Source organism: Hippopotamus amphibius, chromosome 1 (genome assembly GCF_030028045.1).
Source record: "Hippopotamus amphibius kiboko isolate mHipAmp2 chromosome 1, mHipAmp2.hap2, whole genome shotgun sequence".
NCBI lineage: Eukaryota > Metazoa > Chordata > Mammalia > Artiodactyla > Hippopotamidae > Hippopotamus > Hippopotamus amphibius.
In genome coordinates, this window is record NC_080186.1 from 16,706,775 (window position 1) to 16,720,682 (window position 13,908).

Consider the following 13,908-nt stretch of genomic DNA (forward strand, 5'->3'; position numbering starts at 1 on the left):
ATAACTTAAAAAATTTTTTTAATTGATATATAGTTGATTTACAATGTTGTGTTAGTTTCAGGTGTTCAGCAAAGTGATTCAGTTATACATATATATATTCTTTTTCTTTAGAATCTCTTCCATTATAGGGTATTACAAGATATTAAGTATAGCTCCCTGTGCTATACAGCAGGTCCTTGTTGGTTATCTATTTTCTATATAGTAGTGTGTATATGTTAATCCCAAACTCCTAATTTATCCCTCCCCCCCTTCTCTTTGGTAACCATAAGTTTGTTTTCTGTGTCTGTGAGTCAATTTCTGTTTTGTAAATAAGTTCATTTGTATCAACATCATTTTTTTTAGATTCCACATTTAAATGATATTATATGGTATTTGTCTTTGTCTGACTTACTTCACTTCGTATGAGCACCTCCAGGTCCATCCATGTTGCTGCAAATGGCAGTATTTCATTCTTTTTTTATGGCTGAGTAATATTCCATTACACACAAACGCACCCCCCCCGCGCACACACATCTTCTTTACCTATTCATCTGTCGATGAACACTTAGGTTGCTTCCATGTCCAACAACTTTTAAAGTTTAAAAACCTGACAAATACCATGAACAGTATATATTCAAAATAATAGCCTGTTTTTATCAACCAACTGCCTGACCCTCTTCTATGACCCGCTTTTCCTTACTTTTTTTGGCTGCACACCCTTTTATCCCTCCTGTGACAACACTCTATGATATTTTCCATGATAGGACTAGAAAGATAATTCAGTCTTACCTTTAGCATGATTGATCAAAATAAGTTTTTTATTAGTGATCATTTAGGCTTTTTTTCCTTCAGCTTTGCAATTCATTATTAGTAAGATTATTTATTTATTTATTTATTTATTTATTTATTTATTTATTTTAAATTAGTGATTGACTAGAGCTGAGGGGAGGAAGAACTAAGGAGGAGGGAGGAAAAACTGCTGACAGGTACAGGGTTTCTTTTATTTATTTATTTATTTATTTAGCTGCACTGCCTACCATGCGGGATCTTAGTTCCCCAACCAGGGATTAAACCTGTGCCCCCTGCAGTGGAAGCCCAGAGACTCAACCACTGGACCTCCAGGGAAGTCCCAGGGCATTTAGAAGTAATAAAACTATACCTGGAAGGAGCTAAGACCCCATAATTATACCCTCTGCAAACCCAAACCGAAGGCCACCTCCCCTTAGCCAGATTTCAAAAATGCCTGTGGTCATCTGACATGAAGAGAGGTGTGAAGGAGGAGATTGGGGTGGAAAGAGACAGTGATCTGAATTGACTGTGGTTGAAATATCTTTTTATTTTATTTTATTTCTTATTTATTTGATTGCACCAAGTCCTAGTTGCAGCAGGCGGGCTCCTTAGTTGCGGCATTCAAACACTTAGTTGTGGCATGCATGTGGGATCTAGTTCCCTGACCAGGAATTGAACCCAGGCCCCTTGCATTCGGAGCGTGGAGTCTTAACCACTGCGCCACCAGGGAAGTCCCTGAAATACCTTACTTTTGTAAATTTTATAAAAATATATAATCCCATGCAAATAATATATTCTGATGTGCAAGCTTCATGAGTTTCATGATAAATCCACTCCTGCCGAAGGAGTCTGCCAAGGCCTAGCCTTGGACAACATACACAGTGGGGTATCAAGTTTGCATCAAATGTCAGCTCTAGAAAGGAAAGCCTTAGAGAGAAGCAGGGCCAGTGGTTTTAACCTTCCCGTAGAGTCTTCAGACTCTGAGGTCGTGTCTCAAAGTCTGAGGTGGGGACTACTTGAAACATAGAAATTTAATATTTCTATTTAAATCTCTATTTAAATAATAATGATGACATTAAGGATCATCATTCAGCCTGACATGCATTGGGCAATTTACTATGTGACAGACAATAGTCTCAGTACCCCACTTGTATCAAGTTACTTACCCTACAAAGTTGGAACTATCATTACTCCATTTTGCAGATCAGCAAACTGAGACCTAAAAAGTTTCAGTTCTATATATTACAGTTCCATGTATAATATCTTTTGAAAAAAATGCTTCTACTAGTTATAGGTTTTGAAAAAGACGGAAATGGCCTAAGCCCTTCCTTGTACACGTGGGGAAGTAAAATCCAGAAAAAAGGGAGGTCATTTGCTCTTATTTCCTGGATGCCTGCTTTATGCCAGGCCCTGTGCTATGACATAGGGCTTCAGAGAATGACAAGACACTCACGGAACACAATTTTAGCTGTGTGTATGTGGGGTCAATGGACAATACATATGACAAGATAGATATAAATAAGCAAAGTAATTCCAGTGTGTGCTGAGATACATTCAGGGACATGTGACTGAGTGACAATGAGGGACAGCACTAATTCAGACTGAGAAGTGGTCAGGGAAATGTGGTCTGAGCAGGTGATATGAGAGCTCGAAATCTGAATGACCTGGAGAAGCTGGCCATGGACCGCCATGGGAGAGGAGCACTCCAGGTGGAGGAGTGGTGAGGACAAAAGCCCTGAGGGCAGGAATATTTCATAATAGAGCAGACTCCTGGGCCAGTGCTCCTACACCACTTGCTGCCTCTCTAGGCCCTCAGAGAGGCCCCTTTGGTGCCCTGGGCCTCCCTTAAGCTCAGCCCTAAAATGCCAACTTCTCCAGGAAGGCAGCAGCTCTCTGAGGCTGCAGGTCCCCCTCCCAGAAGCCCTGTGGCTGAACCGGATCTGAGTTTCCTGGTTCCTGTCTGGCAGGGGATGAGCAGACATCCTCCCCGCCTTCTCTCCCCAGACTCCAGCCCCAGCCCCAAATCTCCATGGCAACCCTAGACACAATCCTGATCTGAAGGAGGATCTGGAACGGGGAGTGCAAACATCCCTGAAGAGACCAGAGGAGCCGGTGTACTTGCCTCTCCTGCTCCTTGTGTCCTGCTAACCCCTCCACTGGCCTAGCCAGGCCTCTACATCCTAGTCTCCCCAAAGACCCCAAACTGAAGATTCTGCAGGTCTGCCCCATCACTGGGCACAGGAGGGCCTGGATGGAAGCCTGTCCTCTGCAGCTGCCCCAAAGGCTGCTCCTGCTGGGGGCAGCCACCCTGACTGTGTCTGCTCTGCACACAGGTGAGTCTGAGGGGGCTTGGCTGGGGCAGACAGGAGATTTGGGCTCCACCACCCTTAGAGATTGTGTTTCCCCAATCAGCATTCATCTTGATGGGCTGGGATCCCTTGAGTTGGGGAACACAGGACAACCCTCAGCCTGGTCTTGTCTGGCACCCCCAAGTCTACCCTAGCCCCTCTGGGTGGCTGGAGCTCCAAGTCACCCAGAAGCAGGTGTCTGGGGGCGGGTGGGGCAGCCCTCAGGTCTTGCAGTGGGAAACACTGTGGGGTTCGGAGTCAGATGGCCCTGTGTTCACACACTCATTCTACTTTTTTTTGGCCACGTCACGTGGCTTGCAGGATCTTAGTTCCCCTTCCAGGGATTGAACCTGCACCTTTGGCAGTGAAATCGCAGAGTCCTAATCACTGGACCACCAGAGAATTCCCACACTCACTCTACCCTTGATATCACTGTTTCTACTTTCTAAGTCTCAGTTTCTCCAGCAGTAAAATGGGAAGAGTAACAGAACCTTGCCCCTTAAGCGACTATTATTATTGTGTATGTAAGGTGAGATAAAGCATGAAAGACACACAGACAGTGCCGGGCACATAGAAGGTGCTCATTCATTCACTCTCTAAACCTCCCTCTGTCCTGTGTGCCTCCGAGGGAGGTTCTGGCTTTAGTAGATCTGCAAAGATATGAGAAGATGCTTCCATATCTTGAGCTCTGATGGAGAATTTCACCCTCAAAGACCCAGATCCTGGCTTGTCCTCAAGCACCACTGGTGCCCCTACCATGCATCAGAAAAGCCACCTCCTGTTCTCTCTCTATCCTGACAAAAATCGGATGGTTTGAGTACTTACACATTACTTCATTAATCCTTGCAACAACCCTGTACCTGTGAGGAGGTTTGTGGCTGGAAGCAACAGATCTCAAACTAAACGGAGCTTAAATCATAAGGACATTTATTATTTCACTTAAGAAGAGTGGCCACAGGTAATTCTAGAAATAGTAATTCAGGAGCTTAACTGTGTCAAGGCTTTGCCATAATTATCATGACCTCATCCTTGTAAGATGGCTGCTGCAGCTCTGGACATTGCATCCTCAGTCAATAGCTTTCAAAAGCAGGAAGAAAATGGGGCTCCTCATCACACGGGTCTTCCTTTTTCTTTTTTCTTTTTCTTTCTCTTATTTTTTAAATCAGAGAGGAAAATCTCTCTTCAGCAAACCTCTCCTTAAATCTTATTGGCCAGAATCAGGTCACATACTAATCCCTAATCCTGGCAAACAGAATTAGGATTACAAGGCTTGGTTTAGGCCAATGACCACAGGGGCTAGCATGTTGCTCCCTGATAGCTGAGGGGAATGAAGGTTCTTTCAGCAAGGAGAAATAGAGAATGGCTGTTGGCCTGGCAGGTGCCCAACTGTGTCTCCCCCATCCTTGAATAAGATAGTAACTAACACTTCTGTAATGCTCATTAAGTGCCAGGTGCTGTCCTAAGCACTGAACTCATAATCCTTTAGTTTACACTCCAAAATATGAAAAGCTCTGAAAACCAAAATTTGTTCTTAACTAACTGGCAACACCTGACCTGAACTGACAGGAGGTTGTTTACTGTCTTTATTTGTCCTACTTAGGGTTTCGCGATTGCTCTAGAAAATGTGTTTGATTGTGGAGGGCTGTGGCCGACTCCATTTGGGACTGCATCAAATTATCTAAAATCTGGAAGATTCTGAAACACATCCTAGGGTTTCTGAATATGAGATTGAGGACCCGAATTACGTTTTTTTAATCCTCATAAAAATTCTGACATTGCCCAATCAGCCCCATTTTCCCAAGAACACTGAGGCTCAGAGAGGGTGAGTGACTCACTCGGGGTCACACAGCAGGCAGAGGGCGGGGCCAGGCTTGGAACCAGGCCGCGTGGTTCCAGGGTCCATGCTCTTCGCTGCAGCCGACCTGGTGGACCTGTGCGGCCGGACGTGGCAGGGGGACGGGCTGCTGCTGCGCTCGCACTCCGCGTCGCGCCGCTTCTACTTCGTGGCCCCGGACACCGACTGCGGGCTCTGGATGCGGGCGGCGGCCCCCGGCGACAGGATCCGCTTCCAGTTCCGCTTCTTCCTGGTCTACAGCCTGACCCCGGCGTCCCCGCCGCCTCCGGCGCCCAACGCCTCCTCCCCGGCTCCGCCGGAGGACCCCTGCGCCCCCGGGTCCTACCTGCAGTTCTACGAGGGCCCGCCGGGGGCGCCGCGGCCCCTGGGGGCCCCGCTCTGCGGCCTGACCATCCCTGCCCCGGTGGCGTCCTCCGGGGACCTCCTGGGCCTGCGCCTGGTCACCAGAGGCCGCCAGCCCCGCGTGGACTTCGTGGGCGAAGTCACCTCTTTCCGGTTGGGTGGGTTGGGTGGGGCTGCTGGCCTGGACCTGGAGGGGGCTGGTCCTGGGAGAGGGGAGGGAGTGGACCCTGGCGGCAGGGTCAGGGGCTTGCAGAAATGGTCGGCCCCGACCCCAAAGCCAGCGCCATAAACTTGACTTCCATGCATGCACGGACCAGGCCCCTCACCTATTCACACACAACTCCCCCTCCCACACGATCCCTGCACACTTACACACCTCACATTTCAGCACCCACCCCCCTCACACTCGCTGTTCCTTTGCACAACTCACACCTGGTACACACACCGGGCACACACACCTGCCTCACACACACTGCAGCACACAATCCACGTGCCTCGCATACTGCACACTGGCACACACAGTTCATGGCACACACACCTCGTCACATGCAGTATCACTTTGCACACTTCCATGCAACTCACTCACACACTCGCACGTTCACACACTGGCTTCTCTGTCCTGGGTCCGCCCTTCAGATGACTGCAGAGGGGCCGAGAGTTAGGGGTCCGGTGATTGTAAGTGACAGAGACACTTAGGCAAGGAAAGGGAACTGATAACCATAATCCCATACTGAGCATCGCCTTTGGCCCTTCGCATGCCAGATCTCATCTGTTCTCACAGCAGCTCTGCTGGACCAGTGCTCCTATCCTCATGTGTACAGATGGGAAACAGGCTTGGAGAGGTTAAGTGCCGCAGGCCTCCCAGCTCACAGATGGGGCAGCTGGGCTTTAACTGCTAGAGTTTGTCCTCCATTCAAACTGAGTCAAGGCTTTAGTCCCAGCAGTTTTCCCCAGGACTGGAGACACTCACTGATGTTACAGCAGATGAGCTGCCAAAGCTGAGACGTTTCCAAAACCATGGAGAAGCATCACTGCCCTCTCTGGCAACATAATCCAGACTGGAGAATTAAACATGGGGTTGTGAGTGCTTCGAGGCAAGAACCTGGCGGGCTCTGAGAGCCAACACGGGCTCACCAGGGGCTAGACCTCAACATACCAGGGCCTGGACAGCCCTTCAAACTGAGCTGGTCAGTGAGCGCCCCCTGCCATCTCATATGCCTCTTTGGGGCCATGACTGCTGCTGCCTGGGGTCCCCTTCCTGGCTCCAGTGCCAAGGGTCCTAGTATGTTGTTTGGCAAACAGATCTCACTGGCTAATTGGAAATCAATACCCTCCTCTATCCCTCCATTCCTCATTCCCTCCCTGCCTCTCTCCCTCTGGCCTTGCCCTCCTGCAAGGTGCAAGCCAAGCATGTTGCAGCTGCTCTGTGTTTAGCAGGATTGGACTCTGAAAAGCAGGTGGCAGTGGTGAGGCCCTATCACAACTCTGGCTTCCTTGGATTACTTTTGACCACATTACTGTTTGTGTTTTCTCTCTCATAGATATTCACTCTTACACCTACACATCTTCTATATATTAGAACATTCACTTTAATCTGCACATGAAAGAAACCCAACTTGAGTTGGCTCAAGCCAAAGGAGAATTTATAGGGGCCCCTATAAATATAGGGACTCCTATAACTGGGATGCAAAGGTGTTGATTCAGGTATAGCTGGATCCAAGAGTTCAAGTAGTGCCACCTGGGCTCTATCTCTTTGTTCTCTCTCTTTGCCTTGTGTGGGTGTGTTTGGCTTCCATCTCAGGCAGCTCCTCTTTCTGCTTGGCAGCAAGGTGACCCTGTAGCTCCAAGCCCACAATCCCCCTTATAACTCTCACCTTAATGAAATAAAGGTGAGCATTTCTTATGGTTCTAGCAAAAGTCCTTGGGGCCAAACCTGATTAATCACATGGGCCGTATGTCCATTCCCGGAGCCAGGAATGGAATGCTCTGATTCCCATGCCCAGCTCTGAGCCATGGTATTTGTCAGTCCAGCCTGAACCAGCTTTTCTCTGCAGAGTGGGGTGCTGGGTAAGCCAACCTGTCTGCCTTACCCTGTGCACCAAATCATACCCTCCTCTCACCTGTGTGCATATTCATTCATTTAACAAATATTGAGTACCTGCCGTGGGCCAGGTGCTGTTCTAGGCTCCAGGGATACACGCAGCAGTGAACGAAGAGCCCATTTGAGCTGACATTCTAGTGGGGGAGACAGACCACAAACACAGAAGCAAGCAAATCCATAAGGTGATAAGTGCTGCAGAGGAACCCAAATCAGGATACAGGGGCGGTGGGGGAGGGAGGGTGTGCTCTTCTCATGCGGAGGTGAGGGCAGGCCTTCGGACAAGATGACATTTGAGTGGCGACCTGAGGGGAGCGAGCCATGCAGTTACGGGTGGGGCTGATGGCGGGTGCAGTGCCACGAGCCGGGATGTGCTTGGCGTGTTCAGGTCGCTGGGCTACCGTAGGCTGCATCCATGTACACGTGCACACACTCGCACACGCTGGGGGCCACAGTGCTCATGAGCGTGGGGCTGAATTCCTACCCTGCTGCTTAGATACAGCCTGTGTGGCCTTGGTCTAGTGACCTAACCTCCCTGTGCCTCAGGCTTCTCATCTCTAAAATGGGATTGATAATAGTATGGACCCCACAGGGTTATTGTGAGAACTTAATGAGCTGGGATGTGAACCCTGCTTGGCCTGGAATAGGAATTGAATAAATGTTAGCCAACACCCCCACCATCATCATCTTTATGATTGTACACCTGTCTCATCCACTCTTATCTGCATGCACATGGAAATAGCCTCTCCTGCTCACACCTCTCACAGCCCCTCACTATAGGACCACACATCCCCTGGTGCCCAGGGTCCTCATCTCATGCCTCCCCTTTCAACCCCAGGATCCTGTGGTGCCTACTTCCGATGTCAGAACGGCAGGTGCATCCCCCCGAGCCTGGTGTGTGATCGCTGGGGCATGGACAACTGTGGTGATGGCAGTGACCAGGTTTCCTGGCCGCCAGCCGACTGCAGAGGTCAGTGACGGGTGTAGCCTAGGTCCTGCTGAGCAGTTGGAATAGAGGCTGGAGGCTGGGGTGCAGCAGGAGAGGATAAGGGGAAACAAAGCAGTGGGGAATCTGTTCAGATCAGACTGCCTGAGGACCAGAGGACGTTAGAGCTCAAATGATGCTGGAGGTGATCGAATCCAGCTGCTTCAAAATGTCATTTCAGTGGGGGAAGCTTTTCCTAAATGGAGCCTTGCAGAGGCCCTGGACATCACAAGGAGAGGGAGATGCTCTACTTAACTGGATGGGAGGGGCTGGGCCCTGGCTGACTGATGTCCTACTGAGAGACCTGAGTTTGACCATCAAGACTTTGAAAATCATTGCTCCAGTCTGACTCCCACATTTTATAGATGGGGAGACTGAGGCCTAGGGAGGAGAAATGACTAGCCCAAGATCACAGAGTGACATAACCAGGAGTGACCTGTGTGGATGGACAGAGGGGACCAGACTAGGTCACTCCTGATATCCTTCCTGGGAACCTGGAGCTGCCACCCCCTCCCCCCCTGCCCCCACCCCCGCCCCCATCAGGGCTGCCTTGTCCTATTATTTATTTATTTGGTTGCGTTAGGTCTTATTTGCAGCAGACGGGCTCTTTAGTTGTGGCATGCATTTGGGATCTAGTTCCCTGGCCAGGGATCGAACCCAGGCCCCCTGCATTGGACGCATGGAGTCTTAACCACTGCACCACCAGGGAAGTCCCTGCCTTGTCCTATTGAACAGGTTGTTCATTGCAAAAATGCACCTGGCTGAGGGGTGAAATCCAGCTTCCCGGGACCCCACACACTTCCCTCTCCAGCCACTCCTCAGGCTCCTCGTTTCCTCCCTGACCTATGCTCCATGCCCAGAGGCCCGCTCTCTATGTCCTCTCCTCCATCTGCCGCACCCATTCCCTGCACGGTCTCCTTTATACCATATTGCCAGCTGGACTCGTCTTTGAACTCTAGTTACGTAACCACTGCCCTGCTCAGCATCTCCACGTGGCTGTGTAGGCGGGTCTCACACTTAACTTGCCCCAAATGGAACTCACGATCCACAGCCCGCCCTGCATCCTGCTCCTCACCCGTGTCCCCTTCCCACCCAGTGGCAGCTTTGAATTCCAGTTGCTCAGGCCCAAATGGTTGTCATCCTTTCCTTCCTCTTCCCTCTCAGCCCATAACCAAGCCATCAGCGTTATCAGAATTAATCTGATGTTTCCCTCATGATAAGACTGGGGTCGTGGGTTATGAGAAGGGAGACCACAAAGGTCAAGGGCACACCAGGCCCAACCAACGCGATCACTCCCCAACATGATCCAAGGATGTTGATGTTGGCCTTGGTCACTGGGCTGAGGCCGTTTTTGTCAGGTTTCTCCGCTGTTACTCCTTCTGCCTCCTCTCTTCACATTGTCCTCTTTGGGAAGAAGTCACCACCTGCAGCCCACCCATGAGTGGGGAGTTAAGCTCTCCTGCCAGGCGAGAATTTTTTTTTTTTTTGGCTGCACCACGCAGCTTGCAGGATCTTGGTTCCCTGACCAGGGATCGAACCCTGGCCCTCAGCAGCAAGAGGGTGGAGTACTAACCACTGGACAACCCGGGAACTCCCCAGAGGAGCCTTTTAAAACGCTGTCAGATGGCATTACTCCTGTGCGCAGGACCCTCCACACTCCTCATTCAGCCCACACAAGCCTCCCAGGGGCCCCCAGGCCCTTTGCGACCTGGCCGGTCACCTCCCACTTACCTGCTTGCTCCCTCAGCTCCTCTACCCTGGCCCTGCAGGTCTTTACTTAACCCTCACCCTCTCAGTGAACTCTTTCCTGACCCCTTTATTTACAAATAGCAACCCTGGGACTTCCCTGGTGGTCCAGTGGTCCCTTCCACTGCAGGGAGCATGGGGTTTGGCCCCTGGTCAGGGAACTAAGATCCCGCATGTGGCCAAAAAAAAAAAAAAAAGCAACCCCATGTCCATTGAAAGAAAACCAGCTAAACAAACTGTGGTATGTCCACACAATGGAATAGTGTTCAGCCCTGCAAAGGAAGGAAATTCTGACACGTGCTACGACATGGATGAACCTTGAGGACATTACGCTGAGTGAAATAACCCAGTCACAAAAGGACAAATACTGTATGATTCCACTTACATGAGACACCTAGAGTGCTCAAAATCAGAGACAGAAAGCAGAATGATGGTTGCCAGGGGCTGGGGAAGGGAAGCTGGGGAGTTAATGGCTGCAGAGTTTCAGCTTTACAAGACGAAAAGAGTTCTGAGAGTGGATGGTATTAATGGCTACTCAACAATATGAATGGACTTAATACTACAGAATGTACCTAAAAATGGTTAAAATGGTAAACTTTGTTTTGTATAGTTTACCTCATGTAAAAGAAAAATAGCAACCTTCCTCTTACCAACACGCCCTGTCCCTTTCCCTGCTTAACTTTTCCCCACAGCACCTATCTCCACTTGACATTTGTGTTTTGTGTTGCCTCACACTACAATGCCAGCTCCATGAAGACATTTTTGTGTATTTTTTTGTTTTAATTTTATTGTTTTTTTTGCCTCTGTTGGGTCTTTGTTGCTGCACGTGAGCTTTCTCTAGTTGCGGTGAGCGGGGGCTATGCTTCATTGTGGTGTGTGGGCTTCTCACTACCATGGCTTCTTGTTGTGGAGCACCAGCTCTAGGTGTGTGGGCTTCAGTAGTTGTGGCAGGCAGGCTCAATAGTTGTGGCACACGGGCTTAGTTGCTCCACGGCACGTAGGATCTTCCTGGACCAGGGATCAAACCCATGTCCCCTGCATTGGCAGGCAGATTCTTCACCACTGCACCACCAGGGCAGCCCCCATTTTTGTCTGTTTTGCTCACTGTCACACCCCCAGTCCCTAGAGCAATGCCTGGGGTATAGTAGTAACTGATCGAAAACTACTTGTCAAATGAGTGGAAGAATGAACCTCTCTATGCCTCTGTTTCCTCATCTGTAAACTGGGGATGATAAAACTAACCTCTCAGATTTGTCATGAACTTCAAGTGAAGTCCTGTGGGTAAAGGGCCCAGCGCAGAGAGAGCATGGTGCTTGGTGCACAGAAAATACTCAGTACAGGTACATACTCCTTGAGAAGCAGCTCCATTCATCCAGCCCAGCCCCTGGAGCTAGACTGTAAGTTCAAGTCCACCTCTGTCGCTTCCAGCTGTGTGACCTGGGCAAGTGACGTAGCCTCTCTGTGCCTCACTTCTCTTATCTGTAAAATTAAAATACTAATACGCGCTAAGAGGTTTTGGGAGGATTACATAAGACACAATCACACCCCGGAAGGGGCAGATCTCAGTGTGTTGGAGCTGTTATTTCCCACTGCAGGTCCCTCTCCGGTGCCCAGCCAGGCAGGGAGTACGGATGATGGTCCCTCCAGGCCCCTGACTCTTTCCCCAGCTCACGGGTCTGTGGGCCCCCTGGGGATTGCAGCTGAGAGGAGCCCCCCAGCACGCCGGGACCCTGCACGACAGGATGCAGCTCCAGAAGGTAGAGGGCTCTTGGTTACCACCCGCTGCCACTCCTCCCACCGAGATCATGCTTGTCCCTCTCCAGTGATGGGTGGGGGCAGCAGGCCCAGGCTGGGGCCTGAGTGGACTCTTTCTTTCTACAGGCCCCCGGCTGCGGGGGGTGGCGCTGGCCTCCTCGCTGTTTCTAGCCTCTGCCGGCCTCCTCGTGGGCCTCCTCTGGTGCTGCTGCTCCTCCAGTCGGCTGGCCTGGCGTGCTGGTGGCCGTGGTCTCTGCCTCAGCTGCACCACCTGTTACACATGTCCTGGCCAGGTGGCCCCCGGGGGGCTGCGGCTGAGTGAGCCAGCCTTCCAGGGTCAGGGGGCCCATCCCTGAGGAGGCAGGGGGCAACAGAGCAAGGAGAGTGGGCTCTGGGTCAGACAGTCCCTGGGTTCTGCCCCCACTCTCCACAGGGCTGTCTAACCTTGGGCAGATCACATAACCCTCCGAGACTCAGTCTGCTCCTTTGGAAAACGGGATGGTTCCTGCCTCACAGGGGCATGTGAAGGCCACAGGAGACAGCTGACCCTGCAACTCGCATGGTGGCTGGCACTGCTGGATCAGTGAAGGGCAGGGAGTAGGGGCCTTGCTCACCTGAATCTGTCTTGCTTCACTCCCGGATCTCACCTGCCCTGCTTTGCCCCATCCTGGCCCATCCTCAGGTACCATGAGTCTAGCCCTAGTCAAAGACACAGGAGACAGCCCTGGCGGGGATAGCACCGTTTATTAAGAAAGATCAAGACAAAGACCACAGGAGGGTCCCTTGTAGGACACAGAGGCCAGGCATCCTGGCCCCACATTTGGGGGCTGCTGGTGGGGAGGGCGCTTGCCCCTAGTTGGGCCCTCAGGCTCCCACAGATGGGGCAGGGCTGTCATGTCCCCTTCCTGTCCCTCCCAGTCGTGAGTCTTGGCTTCCCCCACCCAAGGCACTAACTCTTTCTGACCACCAATGCCCTCCTCCCCGCAAGTCCCCTGGGCCTTCACTTCCAGATCCGTGGGGGGACGTGGCCTGGTGCGGTCAGGGAGACCCTCTCAGTGCTGGGCTCTGCCTGTAGCAGCTCCTGGTAAGAGTTGGGGTGGAGTTTCCCTTGCAGCCCCTCAGGGCAGGGGCCCTGGGCTAGGTGTGGGGTGGGGGGGTGCAGGCCAGGTGGGCTTGGTGAGGGGGGAGGCTGCCAGGGGCAGGAGGCCCGGCTGGCTGGGAGGAGGCGGAGGGGGCTGGGACGTGGGCTGGCGGGGTGGGGGCTGCCTGCCCAGGGGTGAGCTGCCTTTTGCTCCACAGTTGGCACTAAAGAGCTTTCCCAACCCAGAGGAGGGTGGCGGAGGCCACTGCGATGCCCTCTGCTCCGGGTAGCTGGCGAGGCACCAGGCTGGAAGCCGAGGCTGGCTCCTGTAGAAATGAGGGCTGCCCCAGGGCTGAAGAAATGGGCAGTCCAGCACCACCTTGGGGGGCTCTACAGGTGGGGGCAGTTCTGAGCCTGCTCAGCCACCGTGCCTGACCCCAAGTCCTGGTGACCCTTTGAGGCACCTGCTCCCATGCAACCTGCCCTGCCCAGCAGCCTGTGGCTTTGCCCAGGTGTGTTTCTGTCTGGGGGGTGGCAGGCCCACCCTCCAGTCCAGCCCAGGGCAGTAGCAGCAAAGCGTGGCATGGCCTCAGTTTCTTACAAAAAATTCATAATAATAATATTAATAATAATATAGTCGACGTTGTGGGGCTGAGGCGCTGCCTGGGAGTCCGTGTGGGGCAGGCAGTGCCTATGAGGGGCAGGGACGCGTGTTGGCCCCCGCCTGGGCGCGGTGCTGCAGGTCCAGTGGCTGTGGGGGTGGGGCGCCAGGCCGGGCAGAGTGCAGCACCAGGTTCTTGACACAGCCCGTGATGCCCGAGGAGAACCTGCCCCCGGTCAGCGCGGCCACGTGGGGGGCTCCGCCTGCGGGGAAGGGAGAGGGCGGGGCCTGTCAGCTCCAGCAGGTGGAGGCGAGGAAGGCCCTGTGCT

General features: G+C 52.0%; 2 protein-coding genes across 2 annotated transcripts in view; one reads left to right on the forward strand and one right to left on the reverse strand.

Moving 5' to 3' along the window:
- The first annotated feature begins 3,019 nt into the window (after window positions 1–3,019).
- Window positions 3,020–12,253, forward strand: LDLRAD2 (low density lipoprotein receptor class A domain containing 2). The gene is made up of 5 exons (XM_057734017.1): window positions 3,020–3,101; window positions 5,034–5,471; window positions 8,250–8,381; window positions 11,738–11,899; window positions 12,024–12,253. The coding sequence occupies exons 1-5, from the start codon at window positions 3,020–3,022 to the stop codon at window positions 12,251–12,253; spliced, it is 1,044 nt and encodes a 347-aa protein (XP_057590000.1).
- Window positions 12,254–12,622: 369 nt separating this feature from the next.
- HSPG2 (heparan sulfate proteoglycan 2) overlaps window positions 12,623–13,908 on the reverse strand; it is a 100,967-nt gene continuing 99,681 nt past the window's right edge. Inside the window, exon 97 of the mRNA XM_057699025.1 lies at window positions 12,623–13,842. Within this exon, the coding sequence (XP_057555008.1) occupies window positions 13,670–13,842 (173 nt within the window). The 3' untranslated portion in view covers window positions 12,623–13,669. The remainder of the gene's footprint in view (window positions 13,843–13,908) is intronic.

What these genes read in the sequence shown, in the direction of transcription:
- LDLRAD2 (XM_057734017.1), top strand. Translation starts at nt 3,020, where the DNA reads ATGGAAGCCTGTCCTCTGCAGCTGCCCCAAAGGCTGCTCCTGCTGGGG. An exon ending in TGTGTCTGCTCTGCACACAG is followed by an intron (nt 3,102 to 5,033) that starts GTGAGTCTGAGG and finishes TCTTCGCTGCAG; the next exon opens with CCGACCTGGTGGACCTGTGC. An exon ending in GCCGCCAGCCGACTGCAGAG is followed by an intron (nt 8,382 to 11,737) that starts GTCAGTGACGGG and finishes TTCCCACTGCAG; the next exon opens with GTCCCTCTCCGGTGCCCAGC.